The sequence below is a fragment of the Poromitra crassiceps genome, assembly GCF_964638095.1.
Source record: "Poromitra crassiceps genome assembly, chromosome: 16".
Classification (NCBI taxonomy): domain Eukaryota; kingdom Metazoa; phylum Chordata; class Actinopteri; order Beryciformes; family Melamphaidae; genus Poromitra; species Poromitra crassiceps.
In genome coordinates, this window is record NC_139645.1 from 21,378,982 (window position 1) to 21,405,255 (window position 26,274).

The 26,274-nt window shown below is 42.5% G+C and overlaps 1 protein-coding gene across 1 annotated transcript in view; it reads right to left on the bottom strand.

Annotated features, from left to right (window-relative positions):
- Window positions 1-23,701: 23,701 nt before the first annotated feature.
- The window catches only part of LOC310791512 (uncharacterized protein), a 35,055-nt gene continuing 32,482 nt past the window's right edge, over window positions 23,702-26,274 (bottom strand). Inside the window, exon 13 of the mRNA XM_083653187.1 lies at window positions 23,702-26,079. Coding sequence (XP_083509313.1) covers window positions 25,538-26,079 — 542 coding nt within the window. The 3' untranslated portion in view covers window positions 23,702-25,537. The remainder of the gene's footprint in view (window positions 26,080-26,274) is intronic.

The following is a 26,274-nucleotide window of genomic DNA, read 5'->3' on the forward strand; positions in this document are numbered from 1 at the left end:
AATCTTCACCAAACCAACGCACACATCATGGAGGGACTGTCCTGCACAACACTGATTTGGAAGTTTTTTAAAAAAATTGCACCGTTGCGATATAATCCACTTCCAATCTTCTGTGGGTGGGGCCTATTTCACAAAAATCGTCCGATGCTAACCAAACTTGGTACAGGTGTGGACGGATGTACTCTGAGCCTATAGGAGAAGTATTTTGTCATTTCGCCTTTAGGGGGCGCTATAGCAGCATTCAGTGCCTGTCCCTTCTAAATTGTTTTATTTTGAAGGGCGGCAGGAAGTGCGGATTCATTCTCATTATGGCCAGCCTTCCTTCTTGTATGACACTTGACACTTTGGCTGAAAGCAAGGCACAAATTAGAAAGTCCCCCATTATTATTGTGCTTGCTGACAAGCAAGGCACAATCTTGAAATCCCACATACTTATTATTGTGCTTGCTGACAAGCAAGGCACAATCTTGAAGTCCCACATACTTAATATTATTATTATTCTATCTGCCAAAAAGTTAGCCGCGTAATAACTCCCTCAATTTTTGCGCCACATAGACATGCCAGACCTCAAAATGACCGCCTCATTGAGGACATGTATGCTATGACTTTGTTAAGGGTTTGTGAAAGCGGTTTGGCCGCAATTCGCCATTAAGCGCCATTTTTTTCCCCATTGACTTGCATGGGGTTTGGAAAAATCTTGCAAAATCTTGCAGTAAATTAGGTGTAATTCAGAAACCATAAGAGCTAGAGCTACGAAACTTGGTAGGGAGGTGCACTGAGGGGTCTTTTACTATCCCCGAAAAAATTGCACCAATTGACCATATGGTGGCGCTATAACAGCCCTCCTTACCTTTTGCTCGATAACTTTTGAACCGTAGGGTCTATCATCAAAATTCTTTTTTCCCTGGATTCCTTGGGTCCTCCCGCATCTACTCAACTAGGCCACGCCCATTTGCGTCTGACTAGATTTTCCGCCATTTTGCATTTTGTCCAAAACCCTTTTTTTGCCATTTCTCCTTGGAATTTTGTCCAATCTTCACCAAACCAACGCACACATCATGGAGGGACTGTCCTGCACAACACTGATTTGGAAGTTTTAAAAAAAAATTGCACCGTTGCGATATAATCCACTTCCAATCTTCTGTGGGTGGGGCCTATTTCACAAAAATCGTCCGATGCTAACCAAACTTGGTACAGGTGTGGACGGATGTACTCTGAGCCTATAGGAGAAGTATTTTGTCATTTCGCCTTTAGGGGGCGCTATAGCAGCATTCAGTGCCTGTCCCTTCTAAATTGTTTTATTTTGAAGGGCGGCAGGAAGTGCGGATTCATTCTCATTATGGCCAGCCTTCCTTCTTGTATGACACTTGACACTTTGGCTGAAAGCAAGGCACAAATTAGAAAGTCCCCCATTATTATTGTGCTTGCTGACAAGCAAGGCACAATCTTGAAATCCCACATACTTATTATTGTGCTTGCTGACAAGCAAGGCACAATCTTGAAGTCCCACATACTTAATATTATTATTATTCTATCTGCCAAAAAGTTAGCCGCGTAATAACTCCCTCAATTTTTGCGCCACATAGACATGCCAGACCTCAAAATGACCGCCTCATTGAGGACATGTATGCTATGACTTTGTTAAGGGTTTGTGAAAGCGGTTTGGCCGCAATTCGCCATTAAGCGCCATTTTTTTCCCCATTGACTTGCATAGGGTTTGGAAAAATCTTGCAAAATCTTGCAGTAAATTAGGTGTAATTCAGAAACCATAAGAGCTAGAGCTACGAAACTTGGTAGGGAGGTGCACTGAGGGGTCTTTTACTATCCCCGAAAAAATTGCACCAATTGACCATATGGTGGCGCTATAACAGCCCTCCTTACCTTTTGCTCGATAACTTTTGAACCGTAGGGTCTATCATCAAAATTCTTTTTTCCCTGGATTCCTTGGGTCCTCCCGCATCTACTCAACTAGGCCACGCCCATTTGCGTCTGACTAGATTTTCCGCCATTTTGCATTTTGTCCAAAACCCTTTTTTTGCCATTTCTCCTTGGAATTTTGTCCAATCTTCACCAAACCAACGCACACATCATGGAGGGACTGTCCTGCACAACACTGATTTGGAAGTTTTTAAAAAAAATTGCACCGTTGCGATATAATCCACTTCCAATCTTCTGTGGGTGGGGCCTATTTCACAAAAATCGTCCGATGCTAACCAAACTTGGTACAGGTGTGGACGGATGTACTCTGAGCCTATAGGAGAAGTATTTTGTCATTTCGCCTTTAGGGGGCGCTATAGCAGCATTCAGTGCCTGTCCCTTCTAAATTGTTTTATTTTGAAGGGCGGCAGGAAGTGCGGATTCATTCTCATTATGGCCAGCCTTCCTTCTTGTATGACACTTGACACTTTGGCTGAAAGCAAGGCACAAATTAGAAAGTCCCCCATTATTATTGTGCTTGCTGACAAGCAAGGCACAATCTTGAAATCCCACATACTTATTATTGTGCTTGCTGACAAGCAAGGCACAATCTTGAAGTCCCACATACTTAATATTATTATTATTCTATCTGCCAAAAAGTTAGCCGCGTAATAACTCCCTCAATTTTTGCGCCACATAGACATGCCAGACCTCAAAATGACCGCCTCATTGAGGACATGTATGCTATGACTTTGTTAAGGGTTTGTGAAAGCGGTTTGGCCGCAATTCGCCATTAAGCGCCATTTTTTTCCCCATTGACTTGCATGGGGTTTGGAAAAATCTTGCAAAATCTTGCAGTAAATTAGGTGTAATTCAGAAACCATAAGAGCTAGAGCTACGAAACTTGGTAGGGAGGTGCACTGAGGGGTCTTTTACTATCCCCGAAAAAATTGCACCAATTGACCATATGGTGGCGCTATAACAGCCCTCCTTACCTTTTGCTCGATAACTTTTGAACCGTAGGGTCTATCATCAAAATTCTTTTTTCCCTGGATTCCTTGGGTCCTCCCGCATCTACTCAACTAGGCCACGCCCATTTGCGTCTGACTAGATTTTCCGCCATTTTGCATTTTGTCCAAAACCCTTTTTTTGCCATTTCTCCTTGGAATTTTGTCCAATCTTCACCAAACCAACGCACACATCATGGAGGGACTGTCCTGCACAACACTGATTTGGAAGTTTTTAAAAAAAATTGCACCGTTGCGATATAATCCACTTCCAATCTTCTGTGGGTGGGGCCTATTTCACAAAAATCGTCCGATGCTAACCAAACTTGGTACAGGTGTGGACGGATGTACTCTGAGCCTATAGGAGAAGTATTTTGTCATTTCGCCTTTAGGGGGCGCTATAGCAGCATTCAGTGCCTGTCCCTTCTAAATTGTTTTATTTTGAAGGGCGGCAGGAAGTGCGGATTCATTCTCATTATGGCCAGCCTTCCTTCTTGTATGACACTTGACACTTTGGCTGAAAGCAAGGCACAAATTAGAAAGTCCCCCATTATTATTGTGCTTGCTGACAAGCAAGGCACAATCTTGAAATCCCACATACTTATTATTGTGCTTGCTGACAAGCAAGGCACAATCTTGAAGTCCCACATACTTAATATTATTATTATTCTATCTGCCAAAAAGTTAGCCGCGTAATAACTCCCTCAATTTTTGCGCCACATAGACATGCCAGACCTCAAAATGACCGCCTCATTGAGGACATGTATGCTATGACTTTGTTAAGGGTTTGTGAAAGCGGTTTGGCCGCAATTCGCCATTAAGCGCCATTTTTTTCCCCATTGACTTGCATGGGGTTTGGAAAAATCTTGCAAAATCTTGCAGTAAATTAGGTGTAATTCAGAAACCATAAGAGCTAGAGCTACGAAACTTGGTAGGGAGGTGCACTGAGGGGTCTTTTACTATCCCCGAAAAAATTGCACCAATTGACCATATGGTGGCGCTATAACAGCCCTCCTTACCTTTTGCTCGATAACTTTTGAACCGTAGGGTCTATCATCAAAATTCTTTTTTCCCTGGATTCCTTGGGTCCTCCCGCATCTACTCAACTAGGCCACGCCCATTTGCGTCTGACTAGATTTTCCGCCATTTTGCATTTTGTCCAAAACCCTTTTTTTGCCATTTCTCCTTGGAATTTTGTCCAATCTTCACCAAACCAACGCACACATCATGGAGGGACTGTCCTGCACAACACTGATTTGGAAGTTTTTAAAAAAAATTGCACCGTTGCGATATAATCCACTTCCAATCTTCTGTGGGTGGGGCCTATTTCACAAAAATCGTCCGATGCTAACCAAACTTGGTACAGGTGTGGACGGATGTACTCTGAGCCTATAGGAGAAGTATTTTGTCATTTCGCCTTTAGGGGGCGCTATAGCAGCATTCAGTGCCTGTCCCTTCTAAATTGTTTTATTTTGAAGGGCGGCAGGAAGTGCGGATTCATTCTCATTATGGCCAGCCTTCCTTCTTGTATGACACTTGACACTTTGGCTGAAAGCAAGGCACAAATTAGAAAGTCCCCCATTATTATTGTGCTTGCTGACAAGCAAGGCACAATCTTGAAATCCCACATACTTATTATTGTGCTTGCTGACAAGCAAGGCACAATCTTGAAGTCCCACATACTTAATATTATTATTATTCTATCTGCCAAAAAGTTAGCCGCGTAATAACTCCCTCAATTTTTGCGCCACATAGACATGCCAGACCTCAAAATGACCGCCTCATTGAGGACATGTATGCTATGACTTTGTTAAGGGTTTGTGAAAGCGGTTTGGCCGCAATTCGCCATTAAGCGCCATTTTTTTCCCCATTGACTTGCATAGGGTTTGGAAAAATCTTGCAAAATCTTGCAGTAAATTAGGTGTAATTCAGAAACCATAAGAGCTAGAGCTACGAAACTTGGTAGGGAGGTGCACTGAGGGGTCTTTTACTATCCCCGAAAAAATTGCACCAATTGACCATATGGTGGCGCTATAACAGCCCTCCTTACCTTTTGCTCGATAACTTTTGAACCGTAGGGTCTATCATCAAAATTCTTTTTTCCCTGGATTCCTTGGGTCCTCCCGCATCTACTCAACTAGGCCACGCCCATTTGCGTCTGACTAGATTTTCCGCCATTTTGCATTTTGTCCAAAACCCTTTTTTTGCCATTTCTCCTTGGAATTTTGTCCAATCTTCACCAAACCAACGCACACATCATGGAGGGACTGTCCTGCACAACACTGATTTGGAAGTTTTTAAAAAAAATTGCACCGTTGCGATATAATCCACTTCCAATCTTCTGTGGGTGGGGCCTATTTCACAAAAATCGTCCGATGCTAACCAAACTTGGTACAGGTGTGGACGGATGTACTCTGAGCCTATAGGAGAAGTATTTTGTCATTTCGCCTTTAGGGGGCGCTATAGCAGCATTCAGTGCCTGTCCCTTCTAAATTGTTTTATTTTGAAGGGCGGCAGGAAGTGCGGATTCATTCTCATTATGGCCAGCCTTCCTTCTTGTATGACACTTGACACTTTGGCTGAAAGCAAGGCACAAATTAGAAAGTCCCCCATTATTATTGTGCTTGCTGACAAGCAAGGCACAATCTTGAAATCCCACATACTTATTATTGTGCTTGCTGACAAGCAAGGCACAATCTTGAAGTCCCACATACTTAATATTATTATTATTCTATCTGCCAAAAAGTTAGCCGCGTAATAACTCCCTCAATTTTTGCGCCACATAGACATGCCAGACCTCAAAATGACCGCCTCATTGAGGACATGTATGCTATGACTTTGTTAAGGGTTTGTGAAAGCGGTTTGGCCGCAATTCGCCATTAAGCGCCATTTTTTTCCCCATTGACTTGCATGGGGTTTGGAAAAATCTTGCAAAATCTTGCAGTAAATTAGGTGTAATTCAGAAACCATAAGAGCTAGAGCTACGAAACTTGGTAGGGAGGTGCACTGAGGGGTCTTTTACTATCCCCGAAAAAATTGCACCAATTGACCATATGGTGGCGCTATAACAGCCCTCCTTACCTTTTGCTCGATAACTTTTGAACCGTAGGGTCTATCATCAAAATTCTTTTTTCCCTGGATTCCTTGGGTCCTCCCGCATCTACTCAACTAGGCCACGCCCATTTGCGTCTGACTAGATTTTCCGCCATTTTGCATTTTGTCCAAAACCCTTTTTTTGCCATTTCTCCTTGGAATTTTGTCCAATCTTCACCAAACCAACGCACACATCATGGAGGGACTGTCCTGCACAACACTGATTTGGAAGTTTTTTAAAAAAATTGCACCGTTGCGATATAATCCACTTCCAATCTTCTGTGGGTGGGGCCTATTTCACAAAAATCGTCCGATGCTAACCAAACTTGGTACAGGTGTGGACGGATGTACTCTGAGCCTATAGGAGAAGTATTTTGTCATTTCGCCTTTAGGGGGCGCTATAGCAGCATTCAGTGCCTGTCCCTTCTAAATTGTTTTATTTTGAAGGGCGGCAGGAAGTGCGGATTCATTCTCATTATGGCCAGCCTTCCTTCTTGTATGACACTTGACACTTTGGCTGAAAGCAAGGCACAAATTAGAAAGTCCCCCATTATTATTGTGCTTGCTGACAAGCAAGGCACAATCTTGAAATCCCACATACTTATTATTGTGCTTGCTGACAAGCAAGGCACAATCTTGAAGTCCCACATACTTAATATTATTATTATTCTATCTGCCAAAAAGTTAGCCGCGTAATAACTCCCTCAATTTTTGCGCCACATAGACATGCCAGACCTCAAAATGACCGCCTCATTGAGGACATGTATGCTATGACTTTGTTAAGGGTTTGTGAAAGCGGTTTGGCCGCAATTCGCCATTAAGCGCCATTTTTTTCCCCATTGACTTGCATAGGGTTTGGAAAAATCTTGCAAAATCTTGCAGTAAATTAGGTGTAATTCAGAAACCATAAGAGCTAGAGCTACGAAACTTGGTAGGGAGGTGCACTGAGGGGTCTTTTACTATCCCCGAAAAAATTGCACCAATTGACCATATGGTGGCGCTATAACAGCCCTCCTTACCTTTTGCTCGATAACTTTTGAACCGTAGGGTCTATCATCAAAATTCTTTTTTCCCTGGATTCCTTGGGTCCTCCCGCATCTACTCAACTAGGCCACGCCCATTTGCGTCTGACTAGATTTTCCGCCATTTTGCATTTTGTCCAAAACCCTTTTTTTGCCATTTCTCCTTGGAATTTTGTCCAATCTTCACCAAACCAACGCACACATCATGGAGGGACTGTCCTGCACAACACTGATTTGGAAGTTTTTAAAAAAAATTGCACCGTTGCGATATAATCCACTTCCAATCTTCTGTGGGTGGGGCCTATTTCACAAAAATCGTCCGATGCTAACCAAACTTGGTACAGGTGTGGACGGATGTACTCTGAGCCTATAGGAGAAGTATTTTGTCATTTCGCCTTTAGGGGGCGCTATAGCAGCATTCAGTGCCTGTCCCTTCTAAATTGTTTTATTTTGAAGGGCGGCAGGAAGTGCGGATTCATTCTCATTATGGCCAGCCTTCCTTCTTGTATGACACTTGACACTTTGGCTGAAAGCAAGGCACAAATTAGAAAGTCCCCCATTATTATTGTGCTTGCTGACAAGCAAGGCACAATCTTGAAATCCCACATACTTATTATTGTGCTTGCTGACAAGCAAGGCACAATCTTGAAGTCCCACATACTTAATATTATTATTATTCTATCTGCCAAAAAGTTAGCCGCGTAATAACTCCCTCAATTTTTGCGCCACATAGACATGCCAGACCTCAAAATGACCGCCTCATTGAGGACATGTATGCTATGACTTTGTTAAGGGTTTGTGAAAGCGGTTTGGCCGCAATTCGCCATTAAGCGCCATTTTTTTCCCCATTGACTTGCATGGGGTTTGGAAAAATCTTGCAAAATCTTGCAGTAAATTAGGTGTAATTCAGAAACCATAAGAGCTAGAGCTACGAAACTTGGTAGGGAGGTGCACTGAGGGGTCTTTTACTATCCCCGAAAAAATTGCACCAATTGACCATATGGTGGCGCTATAACAGCCCTCCTTACCTTTTGCTCGATAACTTTTGAACCGTAGGGTCTATCATCAAAATTCTTTTTTCCCTGGATTCCTTGGGTCCTCCCGCATCTACTCAACTAGGCCACGCCCATTTGCGTCTGACTAGATTTTCCGCCATTTTGCATTTTGTCCAAAACCCTTTTTTTGCCATTTCTCCTTGGAATTTTGTCCAATCTTCACCAAACCAACGCACACATCATGGAGGGACTGTCCTGCACAACACTGATTTGGAAGTTTTTTAAAAAAATTGCACCGTTGCGATATAATCCACTTCCAATCTTCTGTGGGTGGGGCCTATTTCACAAAAATCGTCCGATGCTAACCAAACTTGGTACAGGTGTGGACGGATGTACTCTGAGCCTATAGGAGAAGTATTTTGTCATTTCGCCTTTAGGGGGCGCTATAGCAGCATTCAGTGCCTGTCCCTTCTAAATTGTTTTATTTTGAAGGGCGGCAGGAAGTGCGGATTCATTCTCATTATGGCCAGCCTTCCTTCTTGTATGACACTTGACACTTTGGCTGAAAGCAAGGCACAAATTAGAAAGTCCCCCATTATTATTGTGCTTGCTGACAAGCAAGGCACAATCTTGAAATCCCACATACTTATTATTGTGCTTGCTGACAAGCAAGGCACAATCTTGAAGTCCCACATACTTAATATTATTATTATTCTATCTGCCAAAAAGTTAGCCGCGTAATAACTCCCTCAATTTTTGCGCCACATAGACATGCCAGACCTCAAAATGACCGCCTCATTGAGGACATGTATGCTATGACTTTGTTAAGGGTTTGTGAAAGCGGTTTGGCCGCAATTCGCCATTAAGCGCCATTTTTTTCCCCATTGACTTGCATAGGGTTTGGAAAAATCTTGCAAAATCTTGCAGTAAATTAGGTGTAATTCAGAAACCATAAGAGCTAGAGCTACGAAACTTGGTAGGGAGGTGCACTGAGGGGTCTTTTACTATCCCCGAAAAAATTGCACCAATTGACCATATGGTGGCGCTATAACAGCCCTCCTTACCTTTTGCTCGATAACTTTTGAACCGTAGGGTCTATCATCAAAATTCTTTTTTCCCTGGATTCCTTGGGTCCTCCCGCATCTACTCAACTAGGCCACGCCCATTTGCGTCTGACTAGATTTTCCGCCATTTTGCATTTTGTCCAAAACCCTTTTTTTGCCATTTCTCCTTGGAATTTTGTCCAATCTTCACCAAACCAACGCACACATCATGGAGGGACTGTCCTGCACAACACTGATTTGGAAGTTTTTAAAAAAAATTGCACCGTTGCGATATAATCCACTTCCAATCTTCTGTGGGTGGGGCCTATTTCACAAAAATCGTCCGATGCTAACCAAACTTGGTACAGGTGTGGACGGATGTACTCTGAGCCTATAGGAGAAGTATTTTGTCATTTCGCCTTTAGGGGGCGCTATAGCAGCATTCAGTGCCTGTCCCTTCTAAATTGTTTTATTTTGAAGGGCGGCAGGAAGTGCGGATTCATTCTCATTATGGCCAGCCTTCCTTCTTGTATGACACTTGACACTTTGGCTGAAAGCAAGGCACAAATTAGAAAGTCCCCCATTATTATTGTGCTTGCTGACAAGCAAGGCACAATCTTGAAATCCCACATACTTATTATTGTGCTTGCTGACAAGCAAGGCACAATCTTGAAGTCCCACATACTTAATATTATTATTATTCTATCTGCCAAAAAGTTAGCCGCGTAATAACTCCCTCAATTTTTGCGCCACATAGACATGCCAGACCTCAAAATGACCGCCTCATTGAGGACATGTATGCTATGACTTTGTTAAGGGTTTGTGAAAGCGGTTTGGCCGCAATTCGCCATTAAGCGCCATTTTTTTCCCCATTGACTTGCATGGGGTTTGGAAAAATCTTGCAAAATCTTGCAGTAAATTAGGTGTAATTCAGAAACCATAAGAGCTAGAGCTACGAAACTTGGTAGGGAGGTGCACTGAGGGGTCTTTTACTATCCCCGAAAAAATTGCACCAATTGACCATATGGTGGCGCTATAACAGCCCTCCTTACCTTTTGCTCGATAACTTTTGAACCGTAGGGTCTATCATCAAAATTCTTTTTTCCCTGGATTCCTTGGGTCCTCCCGCATCTACTCAACTAGGCCACGCCCATTTGCGTCTGACTAGATTTTCCGCCATTTTGCATTTTGTCCAAAACCCTTTTTTTGCCATTTCTCCTTGGAATTTTGTCCAATCTTCACCAAACCAACGCACACATCATGGAGGGACTGTCCTGCACAACACTGATTTGGAAGTTTTTAAAAAAAATTGCACCGTTGCGATATAATCCACTTCCAATCTTCTGTGGGTGGGGCCTATTTCACAAAAATCGTCCGATGCTAACCAAACTTGGTACAGGTGTGGACGGATGTACTCTGAGCCTATAGGAGAAGTATTTTGTCATTTCGCCTTTAGGGGGCGCTATAGCAGCATTCAGTGCCTGTCCCTTCTAAATTGTTTTATTTTGAAGGGCGGCAGGAAGTGCGGATTCATTCTCATTATGGCCAGCCTTCCTTCTTGTATGACACTTGACACTTTGGCTGAAAGCAAGGCACAAATTAGAAAGTCCCCCATTATTATTGTGCTTGCTGACAAGCAAGGCACAATCTTGAAATCCCACATACTTATTATTGTGCTTGCTGACAAGCAAGGCACAATCTTGAAGTCCCACATACTTAATATTATTATTATTCTATCTGCCAAAAAGTTAGCCGCGTAATAACTCCCTCAATTTTTGCGCCACATAGACATGCCAGACCTCAAAATGACCGCCTCATTGAGGACATGTATGCTATGACTTTGTTAAGGGTTTGTGAAAGCGGTTTGGCCGCAATTCGCCATTAAGCGCCATTTTTTTCCCCATTGACTTGCATAGGGTTTGGAAAAATCTTGCAAAATCTTGCAGTAAATTAGGTGTAATTCAGAAACCATAAGAGCTAGAGCTACGAAACTTGGTAGGGAGGTGCACTGAGGGGTCTTTTACTATCCCCGAAAAAATTGCACCAATTGACCATATGGTGGCGCTATAACAGCCCTCCTTACCTTTTGCTCGATAACTTTTGAACCGTAGGGTCTATCATCAAAATTCTTTTTTCCCTGGATTCCTTGGGTCCTCCCGCATCTACTCAACTAGGCCACGCCCATTTGCGTCTGACTAGATTTTCCGCCATTTTGCATTTTGTCCAAAACCCTTTTTTTGCCATTTCTCCTTGGAATTTTGTCCAATCTTCACCAAACCAACGCACACATCATGGAGGGACTGTCCTGCACAACACTGATTTGGAAGTTTTTAAAAAAAATTGCACCGTTGCGATATAATCCACTTCCAATCTTCTGTGGGTGGGGCCTATTTCACAAAAATCGTCCGATGCTAACCAAACTTGGTACAGGTGTGGACGGATGTACTCTGAGCCTATAGGAGAAGTATTTTGTCATTTCGCCTTTAGGGGGCGCTATAGCAGCATTCAGTGCCTGTCCCTTCTAAATTGTTTTATTTTGAAGGGCGGCAGGAAGTGCGGATTCATTCTCATTATGGCCAGCCTTCCTTCTTGTATGACACTTGACACTTTGGCTGAAAGCAAGGCACAAATTAGAAAGTCCCCCATTATTATTGTGCTTGCTGACAAGCAAGGCACAATCTTGAAATCCCACATACTTATTATTGTGCTTGCTGACAAGCAAGGCACAATCTTGAAGTCCCACATACTTAATATTATTATTATTCTATCTGCCAAAAAGTTAGCCGCGTAATAACTCCCTCAATTTTTGCGCCACATAGACATGCCAGACCTCAAAATGACCGCCTCATTGAGGACATGTATGCTATGACTTTGTTAAGGGTTTGTGAAAGCGGTTTGGCCGCAATTCGCCATTAAGCGCCATTTTTTTCCCCATTGACTTGCATGGGGTTTGGAAAAATCTTGCAAAATCTTGCAGTAAATTAGGTGTAATTCAGAAACCATAAGAGCTAGAGCTACGAAACTTGGTAGGGAGGTGCACTGAGGGGTCTTTTACTATCCCCGAAAAAATTGCACCAATTGACCATATGGTGGCGCTATAACAGCCCTCCTTACCTTTTGCTCGATAACTTTTGAACCGTAGGGTCTATCATCAAAATTCTTTTTTCCCTGGATTCCTTGGGTCCTCCCGCATCTACTCAACTAGGCCACGCCCATTTGCGTCTGACTAGATTTTCCGCCATTTTGCATTTTGTCCAAAACCCTTTTTTTGCCATTTCTCCTTGGAATTTTGTCCAATCTTCACCAAACCAACGCACACATCATGGAGGGACTGTCCTGCACAACACTGATTTGGAAGTTTTTTAAAAAAATTGCACCGTTGCGATATAATCCACTTCCAATCTTCTGTGGGTGGGGCCTATTTCACAAAAATCGTCCGATGCTAACCAAACTTGGTACAGGTGTGGACGGATGTACTCTGAGCCTATAGGAGAAGTATTTTGTCATTTCGCCTTTAGGGGGCGCTATAGCAGCATTCAGTGCCTGTCCCTTCTAAATTGTTTTATTTTGAAGGGCGGCAGGAAGTGCGGATTCATTCTCATTATGGCCAGCCTTCCTTCTTGTATGACACTTGACACTTTGGCTGAAAGCAAGGCACAAATTAGAAAGTCCCCCATTATTATTGTGCTTGCTGACAAGCAAGGCACAATCTTGAAATCCCACATACTTATTATTGTGCTTGCTGACAAGCAAGGCACAATCTTGAAGTCCCACATACTTAATATTATTATTATTCTATCTGCCAAAAAGTTAGCCGCGTAATAACTCCCTCAATTTTTGCGCCACATAGACATGCCAGACCTCAAAATGACCGCCTCATTGAGGACATGTATGCTATGACTTTGTTAAGGGTTTGTGAAAGCGGTTTGGCCGCAATTCGCCATTAAGCGCCATTTTTTTCCCCATTGACTTGCATAGGGTTTGGAAAAATCTTGCAAAATCTTGCAGTAAATTAGGTGTAATTCAGAAACCATAAGAGCTAGAGCTACGAAACTTGGTAGGGAGGTGCACTGAGGGGTCTTTTACTATCCCCGAAAAAATTGCACCAATTGACCATATGGTGGCGCTATAACAGCCCTCCTTACCTTTTGCTCGATAACTTTTGAACCGTAGGGTCTATCATCAAAATTCTTTTTTCCCTGGATTCCTTGGGTCCTCCCGCATCTACTCAACTAGGCCACGCCCATTTGCGTCTGACTAGATTTTCCGCCATTTTGCATTTTGTCCAAAACCCTTTTTTTGCCATTTCTCCTTGGAATTTTGTCCAATCTTCACCAAACCAACGCACACATCATGGAGGGACTGTCCTGCACAACACTGATTTGGAAGTTTTTAAAAAAAATTGCACCGTTGCGATATAATCCACTTCCAATCTTCTGTGGGTGGGGCCTATTTCACAAAAATCGTCCGATGCTAACCAAACTTGGTACAGGTGTGGACGGATGTACTCTGAGCCTATAGGAGAAGTATTTTGTCATTTCGCCTTTAGGGGGCGCTATAGCAGCATTCAGTGCCTGTCCCTTCTAAATTGTTTTATTTTGAAGGGCGGCAGGAAGTGCGGATTCATTCTCATTATGGCCAGCCTTCCTTCTTGTATGACACTTGACACTTTGGCTGAAAGCAAGGCACAAATTAGAAAGTCCCCCATTATTATTGTGCTTGCTGACAAGCAAGGCACAATCTTGAAATCCCACATACTTATTATTGTGCTTGCTGACAAGCAAGGCACAATCTTGAAGTCCCACATACTTAATATTATTATTATTCTATCTGCCAAAAAGTTAGCCGCGTAATAACTCCCTCAATTTTTGCGCCACATAGACATGCCAGACCTCAAAATGACCGCCTCATTGAGGACATGTATGCTATGACTTTGTTAAGGGTTTGTGAAAGCGGTTTGGCCGCAATTCGCCATTAAGCGCCATTTTTTTCCCCATTGACTTGCATGGGGTTTGGAAAAATCTTGCAAAATCTTGCAGTAAATTAGGTGTAATTCAGAAACCATAAGAGCTAGAGCTACGAAACTTGGTAGGGAGGTGCACTGAGGGGTCTTTTACTATCCCCGAAAAAATTGCACCAATTGACCATATGGTGGCGCTATAACAGCCCTCCTTACCTTTTGCTCGATAACTTTTGAACCGTAGGGTCTATCATCAAAATTCTTTTTTCCCTGGATTCCTTGGGTCCTCCCGCATCTACTCAACTAGGCCACGCCCATTTGCGTCTGACTAGATTTTCCGCCATTTTGCATTTTGTCCAAAACCCTTTTTTTGCCATTTCTCCTTGGAATTTTGTCCAATCTTCACCAAACCAACGCACACATCATGGAGGGACTGTCCTGCACAACACTGATTTGGAAGTTTTTTAAAAAAATTGCACCGTTGCGATATAATCCACTTCCAATCTTCTGTGGGTGGGGCCTATTTCACAAAAATCGTCCGATGCTAACCAAACTTGGTACAGGTGTGGACGGATGTACTCTGAGCCTATAGGAGAAGTATTTTGTCATTTCGCCTTTAGGGGGCGCTATAGCAGCATTCAGTGCCTGTCCCTTCTAAATTGTTTTATTTTGAAGGGCGGCAGGAAGTGCGGATTCATTCTCATTATGGCCAGCCTTCCTTCTTGTATGACACTTGACACTTTGGCTGAAAGCAAGGCACAAATTAGAAAGTCCCCCATTATTATTGTGCTTGCTGACAAGCAAGGCACAATCTTGAAATCCCACATACTTATTATTGTGCTTGCTGACAAGCAAGGCACAATCTTGAAGTCCCACATACTTAATATTATTATTATTCTATCTGCCAAAAAGTTAGCCGCGTAATAACTCCCTCAATTTTTGCGCCACATAGACATGCCAGACCTCAAAATGACCGCCTCATTGAGGACATGTATGCTATGACTTTGTTAAGGGTTTGTGAAAGCGGTTTGGCCGCAATTCGCCATTAAGCGCCATTTTTTTCCCCATTGACTTGCATAGGGTTTGGAAAAATCTTGCAAAATCTTGCAGTAAATTAGGTGTAATTCAGAAACCATAAGAGCTAGAGCTACGAAACTTGGTAGGGAGGTGCACTGAGGGGTCTTTTACTATCCCCGAAAAAATTGCACCAATTGACCATATGGTGGCGCTATAACAGCCCTCCTTACCTTTTGCTCGATAACTTTTGAACCGTAGGGTCTATCATCAAAATTCTTTTTTCCCTGGATTCCTTGGGTCCTCCCGCATCTACTCAACTAGGCCACGCCCATTTGCGTCTGACTAGATTTTCCGCCATTTTGCATTTTGTCCAAAACCCTTTTTTTGCCATTTCTCCTTGGAATTTTGTCCAATCTTCACCAAACCAACGCACACATCATGGAGGGACTGTCCTGCACAACACTGATTTGGAAGTTTTTAAAAAAAATTGCACCGTTGCGATATAATCCACTTCCAATCTTCTGTGGGTGGGGCCTATTTCACAAAAATCGTCCGATGCTAACCAAACTTGGTACAGGTGTGGACGGATGTACTCTGAGCCTATAGGAGAAGTATTTTGTCATTTCGCCTTTAGGGGGCGCTATAGCAGCATTCAGTGCCTGTCCCTTCTAAATTGTTTTATTTTGAAGGGCGGCAGGAAGTGCGGATTCATTCTCATTATGGCCAGCCTTCCTTCTTGTATGACACTTGACACTTTGGCTGAAAGCAAGGCACAAATTAGAAAGTCCCCCATTATTATTGTGCTTGCTGACAAGCAAGGCACAATCTTGAAATCCCACATACTTATTATTGTGCTTGCTGACAAGCAAGGCACAATCTTGAAGTCCCACATACTTAATATTATTATTATTCTATCTGCCAAAAAGTTAGCCGCGTAATAACTCCCTCAATTTTTGCGCCACATAGACATGCCAGACCTCAAAATGACCGCCTCATTGAGGACATGTATGCTATGACTTTGTTAAGGGTTTGTGAAAGCGGTTTGGCCGCAATTCGCCATTAAGCGCCATTTTTTTCCCCATTGACTTGCATAGGGTTTGGAAAAATCTTGCAAAATCTTGCAGTAAATTAGGTGTAATTCAGAAACCATAAGAGCTAGAGCTACGAAACTTGGTAGGGAGGTGCACTGAGGGGTCTTTTACTATCCCCGAAAAAATTGCACCAATTGACCATATGGTGGCGCTATAACAGCCCTCCTTACCTTTTGCTCGATAACTTTTGAACCGTAGGGTCTATCATCAAAATTCTTTTTTCCCTGGATTCCTTGGGTCCTCCCGCATCTACTCAACTAGGCCACGCCCATTTGCGTCTGACTAGATTTTCCGCCATTTTGCATTTTGTCCAAAACCCTTTTTTTGCCATTTCTCCTTGGAATTTTGTCCAATCTTCACCAAACCAACGCACACATCATGGAGGGACTGTCCTGCACAACACTGATTTGGAAGTTTTTAAAAAAAATTGCACCGTTGCGATATAATCCACTTCCAATCTTCTGTGGGTGGGGCCTATTTCACAAAAATCGTCCGATGCTAACCAAACTTGGTACAGGTGTGGACGGATGTACTCTGAGCCTATAGGAGAAGTATTTTGTCATTTCGCCTTTAGGGGGCGCTATAGCAGCATTCAGTGCCTGTCCCTTCTAAATTGTTTTATTTTGAAGGGCGGCAGGAAGTGCGGATTCATTCTCATTATGGCCAGCCTTCCTTCTTGTATGACACTTGACACTTTGGCTGAAAGCAAGGCACAAATTAGAAAGTCCCCCATTATTATTGTGCTTGCTGACAAGCAAGGCACAATCTTGAAATCCCACATACTTATTATTGTGCTTGCTGACAAGCAAGGCACAATCTTGAAGTCCCACATACTTAATATTATTATTATTCTATCTGCCAAAAAGTTAGCCGCGTAATAACTCCCTCAATTTTTGCGCCACATAGACATGCCAGACCTCAAAATGACCGCCTCATTGAGGACATGTATGCTATGACTTTGTTAAGGGTTTGTGAAAGCGGTTTGGCCGCAATTCGCCATTAAGCGCCATTTTTTTCCCCATTGACTTGCATGGGGTTTGGAAAAATCTTGCAAAATCTTGCAGTAAATTAGGTGTAATTCAGAAACCATAAGAGCTAGAGCTACGAAACTTGGTAGGGAGGTGCACTGAGGGGTCTTTTACTATCCCCGAAAAAATTGCACCAATTGACCATATGGTGGCGCTATAACAGCCCTCCTTACCTTTTGCTCGATAACTTTTGAACCGTAGGGTCTATCATCAAAATTCTTTTTTCCCTGGATTCCTTGGGTCCTCCCGCATCTACTCAACTAGGCCACGCCCATTTGCGTCTGACTAGATTTTCCGCCATTTTGCATTTTGTCCAAAACCCTTTTTTTGCCATTTCTCCTTGGAATTTTGTCCAATCTTCACCAAACCAACGCACACATCATGGAGGGACTGTCCTGCACAACACTGATTTGGAAGTTTTTTAAAAAAATTGCACCGTTGCGATATAATCCACTTCCAATCTTCTGTGGGTGGGGCCTATTTCACAAAAATCGTCCGATGCTAACCAAACTTGGTACAGGTGTGGACGGATGTACTCTGAGCCTATAGGAGAAGTATTTTGTCATTTCGCCTTTAGGGGGCGCTATAGCAGCATTCAGTGCCTGTCCCTTCTAAATTGTTTTATTTTGAAGGGCGGCAGGAAGTGCGGATTCATTCTCATTATGGCCAGCCTTCCTTCTTGTATGACACTTGACACTTTGGCTGAAAGCAAGGCACAAATTAGAAAGTCCCCCATTATTATTGTGCTTGCTGACAAGCAAGGCACAATCTTGAAATCCCACATACTTATTATTGTGCTTGCTGACAAGCAAGGCACAATCTTGAAGTCCCACATACTTAATATTATTATTATTCTATCTGCCAAAAAGTTAGCCGCGTAATAACTCCCTCAATTTTTGCGCCACATAGACATGCCAGACCTCAAAATGACCGCCTCATTGAGGACATGTATGCTATGACTTTGTTAAGGGTTTGTGAAAGCGGTTTGGCCGCAATTCGCCATTAAGCGCCATTTTTTTCCCCATTGACTTGCATAGGGTTTGGAAAAATCTTGCAAAATCTTGCAGTAAATTAGGTGTAATTCAGAAACCATAAGAGCTAGAGCTACGAAACTTGGTAGGGAGGTGCACTGAGGGGTCTTTTACTATCCCCGAAAAAATTGCACCAATTGACCATATGGTGGCGCTATAACAGCCCTCCTTACCTTTTGCTCGATAACTTTTGAACCGTAGGGTCTATCATCAAAATTCTTTTTTCCCTGGATTCCTTGGGTCCTCCCGCATCTACTCAACTAGGCCACGCCCATTTGCGTCTGACTAGATTTTCCGCCATTTTGCATTTTGTCCAAAACCCTTTTTTTGCCATTTCTCCTTGGAATTTTGTCCAATCTTCACCAAACCAACGCACACATCATGGAGGGACTGTCCTGCACAACACTGATTTGGAAGTTTTTAAAAAAAATTGCACCGTTGCGATATAATCCACTTCCAATCTTCTGTGGGTGGGGCCTATTTCACAAAAATCGTCCGATGCTAACCAAACTTGGTACAGGTGTGGACGGATGTACTCTGAGCCTATAGGAGAAGTATTTTGTCATTTCGCCTTTAGGGGGCGCTATAGCAGCATTCAGTGCCTGTCCCTTCTAAATTGTTTTATTTTGAAGGGCGGCAGGAAGTGCGGATTCATTCTCATTATGGCCAGCCTTCCTTCTTGTATGACACTTGACACTTTGGCTGAAAGCAAGGCACAAATTAGAAAGTCCCCCATTATTATTGTGCTTGCTGACAAGCAAGGCACAATCTTGAAATCCCACATACTTATTATTGTGCTTGCTGACAAGCAAGGCACAATCTTGAAGTCCCACATACTTAATATTATTATTATTCTATCTGCCAAAAAGTTAGCCGCGTAATAACTCCCTCAATTTTTGCGCCACATAGACATGCCAGACCTCAAAATGACCGCCTCATTGAGGACATGTATGCTATGACTTTGTTAAGGGTTTGTGAAAGCGGTTTGGCCGCAATTCGCCATTAAGCGCCATTTTTTTCCCCATTGACTTGCATAGGGTTTGGAAAAATCTTGCAAAATCTTGCAGTAAATTAGGTGTAATTCAGAAACCATAAGAGCTAGAGCTACGAAACTTGGTAGGGAGGTGCACTGAGGGGTCTTTTACTATCCCCGAAAAAATTGCACCAATTGACCATATGGTGGCGCTATAACAGCCCTCCTTACCTTTTGCTCGATAACTTTTGAACCGTAGGGTCTATCATCAAAATTCTTTTTTCCCTGGATTCCTTGGGTCCTCCCGCATCTACTCAACTAGGCCACGCCCATTTGCGTCTGACTAGATTTTCCGCCATTTTGCATTTTGTCCAAAACCCTTTTTTTGCCATTTCTCCTTGGAATTTTGTCCAATCTTCACCAAACCAACGCACACATCATGGAGGGACTGTCCTGCACAACACTGATTTGGAAGTTTTTTAAAAAAATTGCACCGTTGCGATATAATCCACTTCCAATCTTCTGTGGGTGGGGCCTATTTCACAAAAATCGTCCGATGCTAACCAAACTTGGTACAGGTGTGGACGGATGTACTCTGAGCCTATAGGAGAAGTATTTTGTCATTTCGCCTTTAGGGGGCGCTATAGCAGCATTCAGTGCCTGTCCCTTCTAAATTGTTTTATTTTGAAGGGCGGCAGGAAGTGCGGATTCATTCTCATTATGGCCAGCCTTCCTTCTTGTATGACACTTGACACTTTGGCTGAAAGCAAGGCACAAATTAGAAAGTCCCCCATTATTATTGTGCTTGCTGACAAGCAAGGCACAATCTTGAAATCCCACATACTTATTATTGTGCTTGCTGACAAGCAAGGCACAATCTTGAAGTCCCACATACTTAATATTATTATTATTCTATCTGCCAAAAAGTTAGCCGCGTAATAACTCCCTCAATTTTTGCGCCACATAGACATGCCAGACCTCAAAATGACCGCCTCATTGAGGACATGTATGCTATGACTTTGTTAAGGGTTTGTGAAAGCGGTTTGGCCGCAATTCGCCATTAAGCGCCATTTTTTTCCCCATTGACTTGCATGGGGTTTGGAAAAATCTTGCAAAATCTTGCAGTAAATTAGGTGTAATTCAGAAACCATAAGAGCTAGAGCTACGAAACTTGGTAGGGAGGTGCACTGAGGGGTCTTTTACTATCCCCGAAAAAATTGCACCAATTGACCATATGGTGGCGCTATAACAGCCCTCCTTACCTTTTGCTCGATAACTTTTGAACCGTAGGGTCTATCATCAAAATTCTTTTTTCCCTGGATTCCTTGGGTCCTCCCGCATCTACTCAACTAGGCCACGCCCATTTGCGTCTGACTAGATTTTCCGCCATTTTGCATTTTGTCCAAAACCCTTTTTTTGCCATTTCTCCTTGGAATTTTGTCCAATCTTCACCAAACCAACGCACACATCATGGAGGGACTGTCCTGCACAACACTGATTTGGAAGTTTTTAAAAAAAATTGCACCGTTGCGATATAATCCACTTCCAATCTTCTGTGGGTGGGGCCTATTTCACAAAAATCGTCCGATGCTAACCAAACTTGGTACAGGTGTGGACGGATGTACTCTGAGCCTATAGGAGAAGTATTTTGTCATTTCGCCTTTAGGGGGCGCTATAGCAGCATTCAGTGCCTGTCCCTTCTAAATTGTTTTATTTTGAAGGGCGGCAGGAAGTGCGGATTCATTCTCATTATGGCCAGCCTTCCTTCTTGTATGACACTTGACACTTGTCACTTGTCACTTGTCGCACGCACGCTATTATACAGACAACAGACACACCTATGCTTGTATCTCAGTGGGTATATCACTCATGGTCTCATTCTCATTTGCATACTGTATGTTTTCAGCAGCTCCAACTCTTCTCTGTTAAAAACCAAATGCTAAAAGTGTACTGGAAACAGGAATCCGGTGAGATTTGACCAGATTAATAGAGCTAAAGAGCAGCTCTGAGCAGCAGCGTTGCATGTTGGGTAGAGCAGTGTTGCATCTTGGGTAGAGAGAATGATATACACTTGTCGCCAACCATGGGAGGCCTGTCTGTTCTGTTAGCTGCTGTGTTAATGTAGCATGGTAACATGTCCAGAAAACAATGAATGAACAAAATGAACTGAACCCATGGGTAAGTGTCACCACTTTGTGGTTGTCCTTTTTTACAGCCAGCTGGGTTTGAAAACATAATGGAAGAGATAGCCTAGTGTGAATAGCCTAGTGTGAATGGAGGCTGTTAGCCACAACAACTGTGCCTTATAGGCTAACCTCAGCCAGCCAAAACAAACACCTTGTCCCCCTGGCGTTAGGACACACTGTTCATCAATGTTTGGGACTAGTTGCATCAAGCTAATTGAGCTAATGCTAGCGTTAGGCCTGCGTTTCTCAACTGGTGGGTAGCGTCGCGGGGCCGTTTTGATTGGGTCGCGGACATTTACAGTACAGTACTTTTTTTTTTTCTTTTTTTTTCAGATTATTGAAACTGGATTAGCCTGACCAGTTTCACTTGTTTAACAAGCTGAAGCATATGCTCTGCCTGTAATTCAAGAGAAGTCTGCCTTTTCATTTCATATTTAATTTTAGTTCAATTCAGATGATTGAAACTGGATTAGCATGGCCCCAGTTTAATTAAAAGTTATGACCAGTTTAACTAAAAAGCATATAGTCTGCCTGTGATTCAAGAAAAGTCTGCCTTTTATTACATATTTCATACAGTTCAAATAAGACTTTCTGACCATGACCAGTTTGACTTGTTTAAATTTAAAAACATATAGGCCTGTAATTCAAGTCTGCCTTATTTCAATTGGTTTTTAGCCCTAGTTGCACTTCTTTTGCACTTTTTTGTTCATTTGACAGTGCATGAAGGCATTGTGTATTAAATAAATGCGCTATTTTTTGTTCAATAAATTTGAGTGGTTTAAAAAAAAATCTGAAATTTGGGTCGCGACTTCATGACAAGGAAAATAGTGGGTCCTGAGGCTACACCAGTTGAGAACCACTGCGTTAGGCGTTAGTTAGCATGCTACCCAAGCAGCTTCTCTGGCTGACTGGACACATGACAACCGATCAGCAACTCTGTAACAAAACTAAAAGGGTAACATTACTTTGGTGACCAGGGACTATTATCAGTACATTTGACTTCTTACACTAACATAATGGAAGATAGCCTACATTAGTTACTGGCTGATTAGATGCAGCCATTGATAGCTTTTCACTTGTGTGTTTGCAGCTCTGGTAAGCCTGCTAGTTTTGTAAACAGTTGTTGTCGCAACCATAAACATGAATGACACTACAAGGAATACTACTTCTCTGGAGGTTATCATGTCCTATTTTCCTTGAGACAGTTGGAGACATTTACAATACATGGTAATTATTAGGGGTGTCACGATACACTCAGTTCACGATACGATACGTATCACGATACTGGGTTCACGATAACGATACGATACGATACGATTTTAACAATATTTTTTTAAACTTGAATAATGACAATATATGACTGGAAAAGTAGTATTTTATTTGAAATGCACAAATACAAAACATGCTGTTGTGGGAAATTGTTATTACAATAACAACTAGAAAAAACATGAGAGTGGAGATAAGGCTTATCTTGAAATAGAATGAGTTACACCGTCACTTAGATTTACTTTGAACTAAAAGGTTTCTCAGCAGTATAAATTCTCATTATGCATCTTCAGTTTTTCTTCAAACTCAAACAACAAGACTTTTCTTAGTCTATTTTTTATGCATCTTCAGTTTTTCCTGTCAAGTAAACAGTTTTGCCAGAAACTCAATTGAATGGTTTCTCTCCTGTATAACTTCTCATGTGTCTCTTCAGAGACTTGTTCAACTGAACTACTTTCCACACATTGAACTTCAACAAACAAAGACGTTTCTTTGTCTACTTTTGGAAGAATTTTTTTTTTTTTTTTTTTTTTTCACGATATGAGATTTCATCTCAACGATACATATCGTGACATTTTACTATCGCGAAATTTCGTGGGACGATATATTGTGACACCCCTAGTAATTATTGATGCTGTAGTTTGCAGGTAATGTAGTTTTAGATTGCAGAGATTGGGCCAGCCTTTTGTGTCTCTCTAGTAGGCTACAACCAGTCTGACTTCCCCACCTACCAAGTACTTCTACTCCAAAGTCCTTTTACTCACATAGGCACCCCCATAACTACTTAGTCCCCCTAGGTCCATGGGCAGGGACTTTGGAAGCCAGGCGGTGCATGGCGAGGACAGCAAGCACAATTACATTTTCGTTAGGAAATGTAGACATTCTAGTTTGTTTTACAGTATCTTTTATATCTTGAGGATGTGATGTGTTTTGATATCAATCAGATTCAGGACACCTGATTAGAGTAAAGGCTCAACCCTCTTTTTATTGAACCCTCCATGCTGTCACATGACAACAATAACTCAATAAAAAATATATAAAATACATTCATCTCATTAGGAATCAAGTGAAAAAAAAAAACATAAACTAAATACATAGAAATACATTAGGCCTAATAATTAGGCCACGTTTATGGGAAGTCATGTTGTTGCACTTGTATTCAAAATCGATCATTTCTTGTGTTTTATTTTTCATAATTCAAGATCCTTAACATGAATTGATAAATCAGAGTGTCAGCGCCTAATTGGCAACGTAAATCAGCAGGTTACATTTTCCTTGATTTTCATCAGATCACTCACAACTTATTTAACAACAGAGCAATACACTGGTTTAAAGGCAACAATAATAACATATTAAAGTAAACACTGTTTAAAACTATGCAGACCAAGCAATTTTTCATTTAATGTTTATTCCTGTACAAAACAAGATTGATGTTTAGCTTGGAGGGGTGAGATTGATCAAATAAAAACAAAGATTCAAAGGGGGAATATTTTAACCTGTCAATCACATCATAACTGATGAAAAACAAGAATTAGATTGTGATGTCATTTTCTTATGACTTCCATATGATTATCATGACATTGATTTCAAACATATCAGCCAGCTCTACTTTCTATGTCCCGGGACAAAAACGCACCAGTCGCACCTGCAGGTCCGTCTACAAAGTAACATCATTTAAAGGTGCGTCAATGAGTAAGACTGTCTGTTATGCTAAACAACAAAATGTCACTAAGAAGATCTATTCAGATAGAATCATGATTCACAATAAAACAGCCATATGACACCATGCAGGATTTACATTTTGGATGTTAAATTAGGCTATAAGTTAATAGCCGTTTGCTCTCCTTTGAGGTTTCCAACTGCACAGTTTGTATTATTACACGTGGCGCACGCAGACATATTGCTCAAATCGTGCACAAATAAAACAGTAGACTATCGATCATGTTGGTTGTTATCTGTCTGCTGGTTCACTGCGTCAAAACTGAGTCTTACCTGCAAAATAATGATCAATAAACTCCACAAAGTTTTCTAGACTGACTGGCTTCCAGTCCATACAGCCACGTTCAAATGATAACGCCTACTCATTCATTTCCTCTCAGTATGAAGCACCTGCAAGCGCGTGCTCTCCTCCTCTGCGTGGACAGCTCGTTCTGTTCTGTTGTTGTGCGTGATATTTCCTTCTGTGAGGAACCTAAATGGCAGCGATGACGGTGATCGTTACCCACTGAAGAAGAGTGAGGTGAAGTTTTGAGACAGAGAGGAGAGCAGAGCAGGAGGGGTGACGTGCGGCACGTGACTGCATAGAGAGAGAGAGAGAGAGAGAGAGCAGGCAGAGAGGGAGGGAGAGAGAGAGAGAGGGGGGGAGAGGGAGAGGAGAGAGAGAGAGAGAGCAGAGAGGGAGAGAGAGAGAGCAGAGAGAGAGCGAGAGAGGGAGAGAGAGAGAGAGAGAGAGAGAGAGAGAGAGAGAGAGAGGGAGAGGGCGGCAATGCGGCGCGCGTCTGCATAGATAGATATGCCTGCATGAACGAGACAGAGAGAGAGAGACAGAGCAGAGAGAGGGCGGCAATGCAGTGCGCACATAGAGAGAGAGAAAGAAAGAAAGAAAGAAGGCAATTTGTGATTCTGGTGGAGGTTAAATTGTGACTTGGCAGCTCAGTTGCTAGACAGACACAGACACAGACACAGACACAGACACAGACACAGACACACACACACACACACACACACACACACACACACACACACACACACACACACACACACACACACACACACACACACACAGCACCCTGTTCACACTGACTGACGGATCCTGGCTGTTCAAATCCACATGAGCAGTTTGTGTGTGATCCTGTACAGAGTGAAGCATCATGTCAGCAGCTGTGTTTGGTCACAGTGTGTTTCTGTCTCACTCCTCTATCTGACACAGAGACACTGCAGAGGCATCAGGACACAGATAGAACCCAGGGTAAAGTGGTTCAGTGAATGAAGAATGGAAAGTGTGGAGGTGAATCAGTTTGTCAGAGGAAACGTTGTAGAAGGACAGAGAGCCAGCAGGACAGTCAAGATACACTGCAACTCTGTTAGAGAGAAAGGAGGAGGTGAGAGGTATGACTGTGTCTCTGTTATTGTGCCGGGCATTGTAACTATCATCAGAGCACATCAGACACCAGGACTTTTCATTACATCCAAGCTCACAGTCAAGACCCCCTCCTCTCCTGCTGATTCCTCTGTAAGTCACTCCTATAAGAACCACTCCTTTCCTCTCGACCTCCCAGTAACAGCGACCAGTCAAACCATCTCTACACAGCAGCTGATCCCAGTAGTCAAATCTCTCTGTGTGATCAGGATATGGCTGCTCCTCTCTCACCCACGTCACCTTTCTGTTGTCTTCAGACAGGAGGAGGTTTCTGTATGCTGTGTTTGGGTCCAGTGTGAGATTACAGGCATCTGATGAGACAACAAGACTCGTTACAGCAGCAGCTTCTCATCTAATAAACATGTTTGTTTGTTTGTTTGTTTGTTGATTTATTGACAGTTCATTTCTCAGCAGTTTGATGATGTCACATGATGTCAGCCATCTTCCTGACTCACAGGATGTGAATGAATGGACGTCACAGACTGTGCTGTAGATGCACTTTCCTT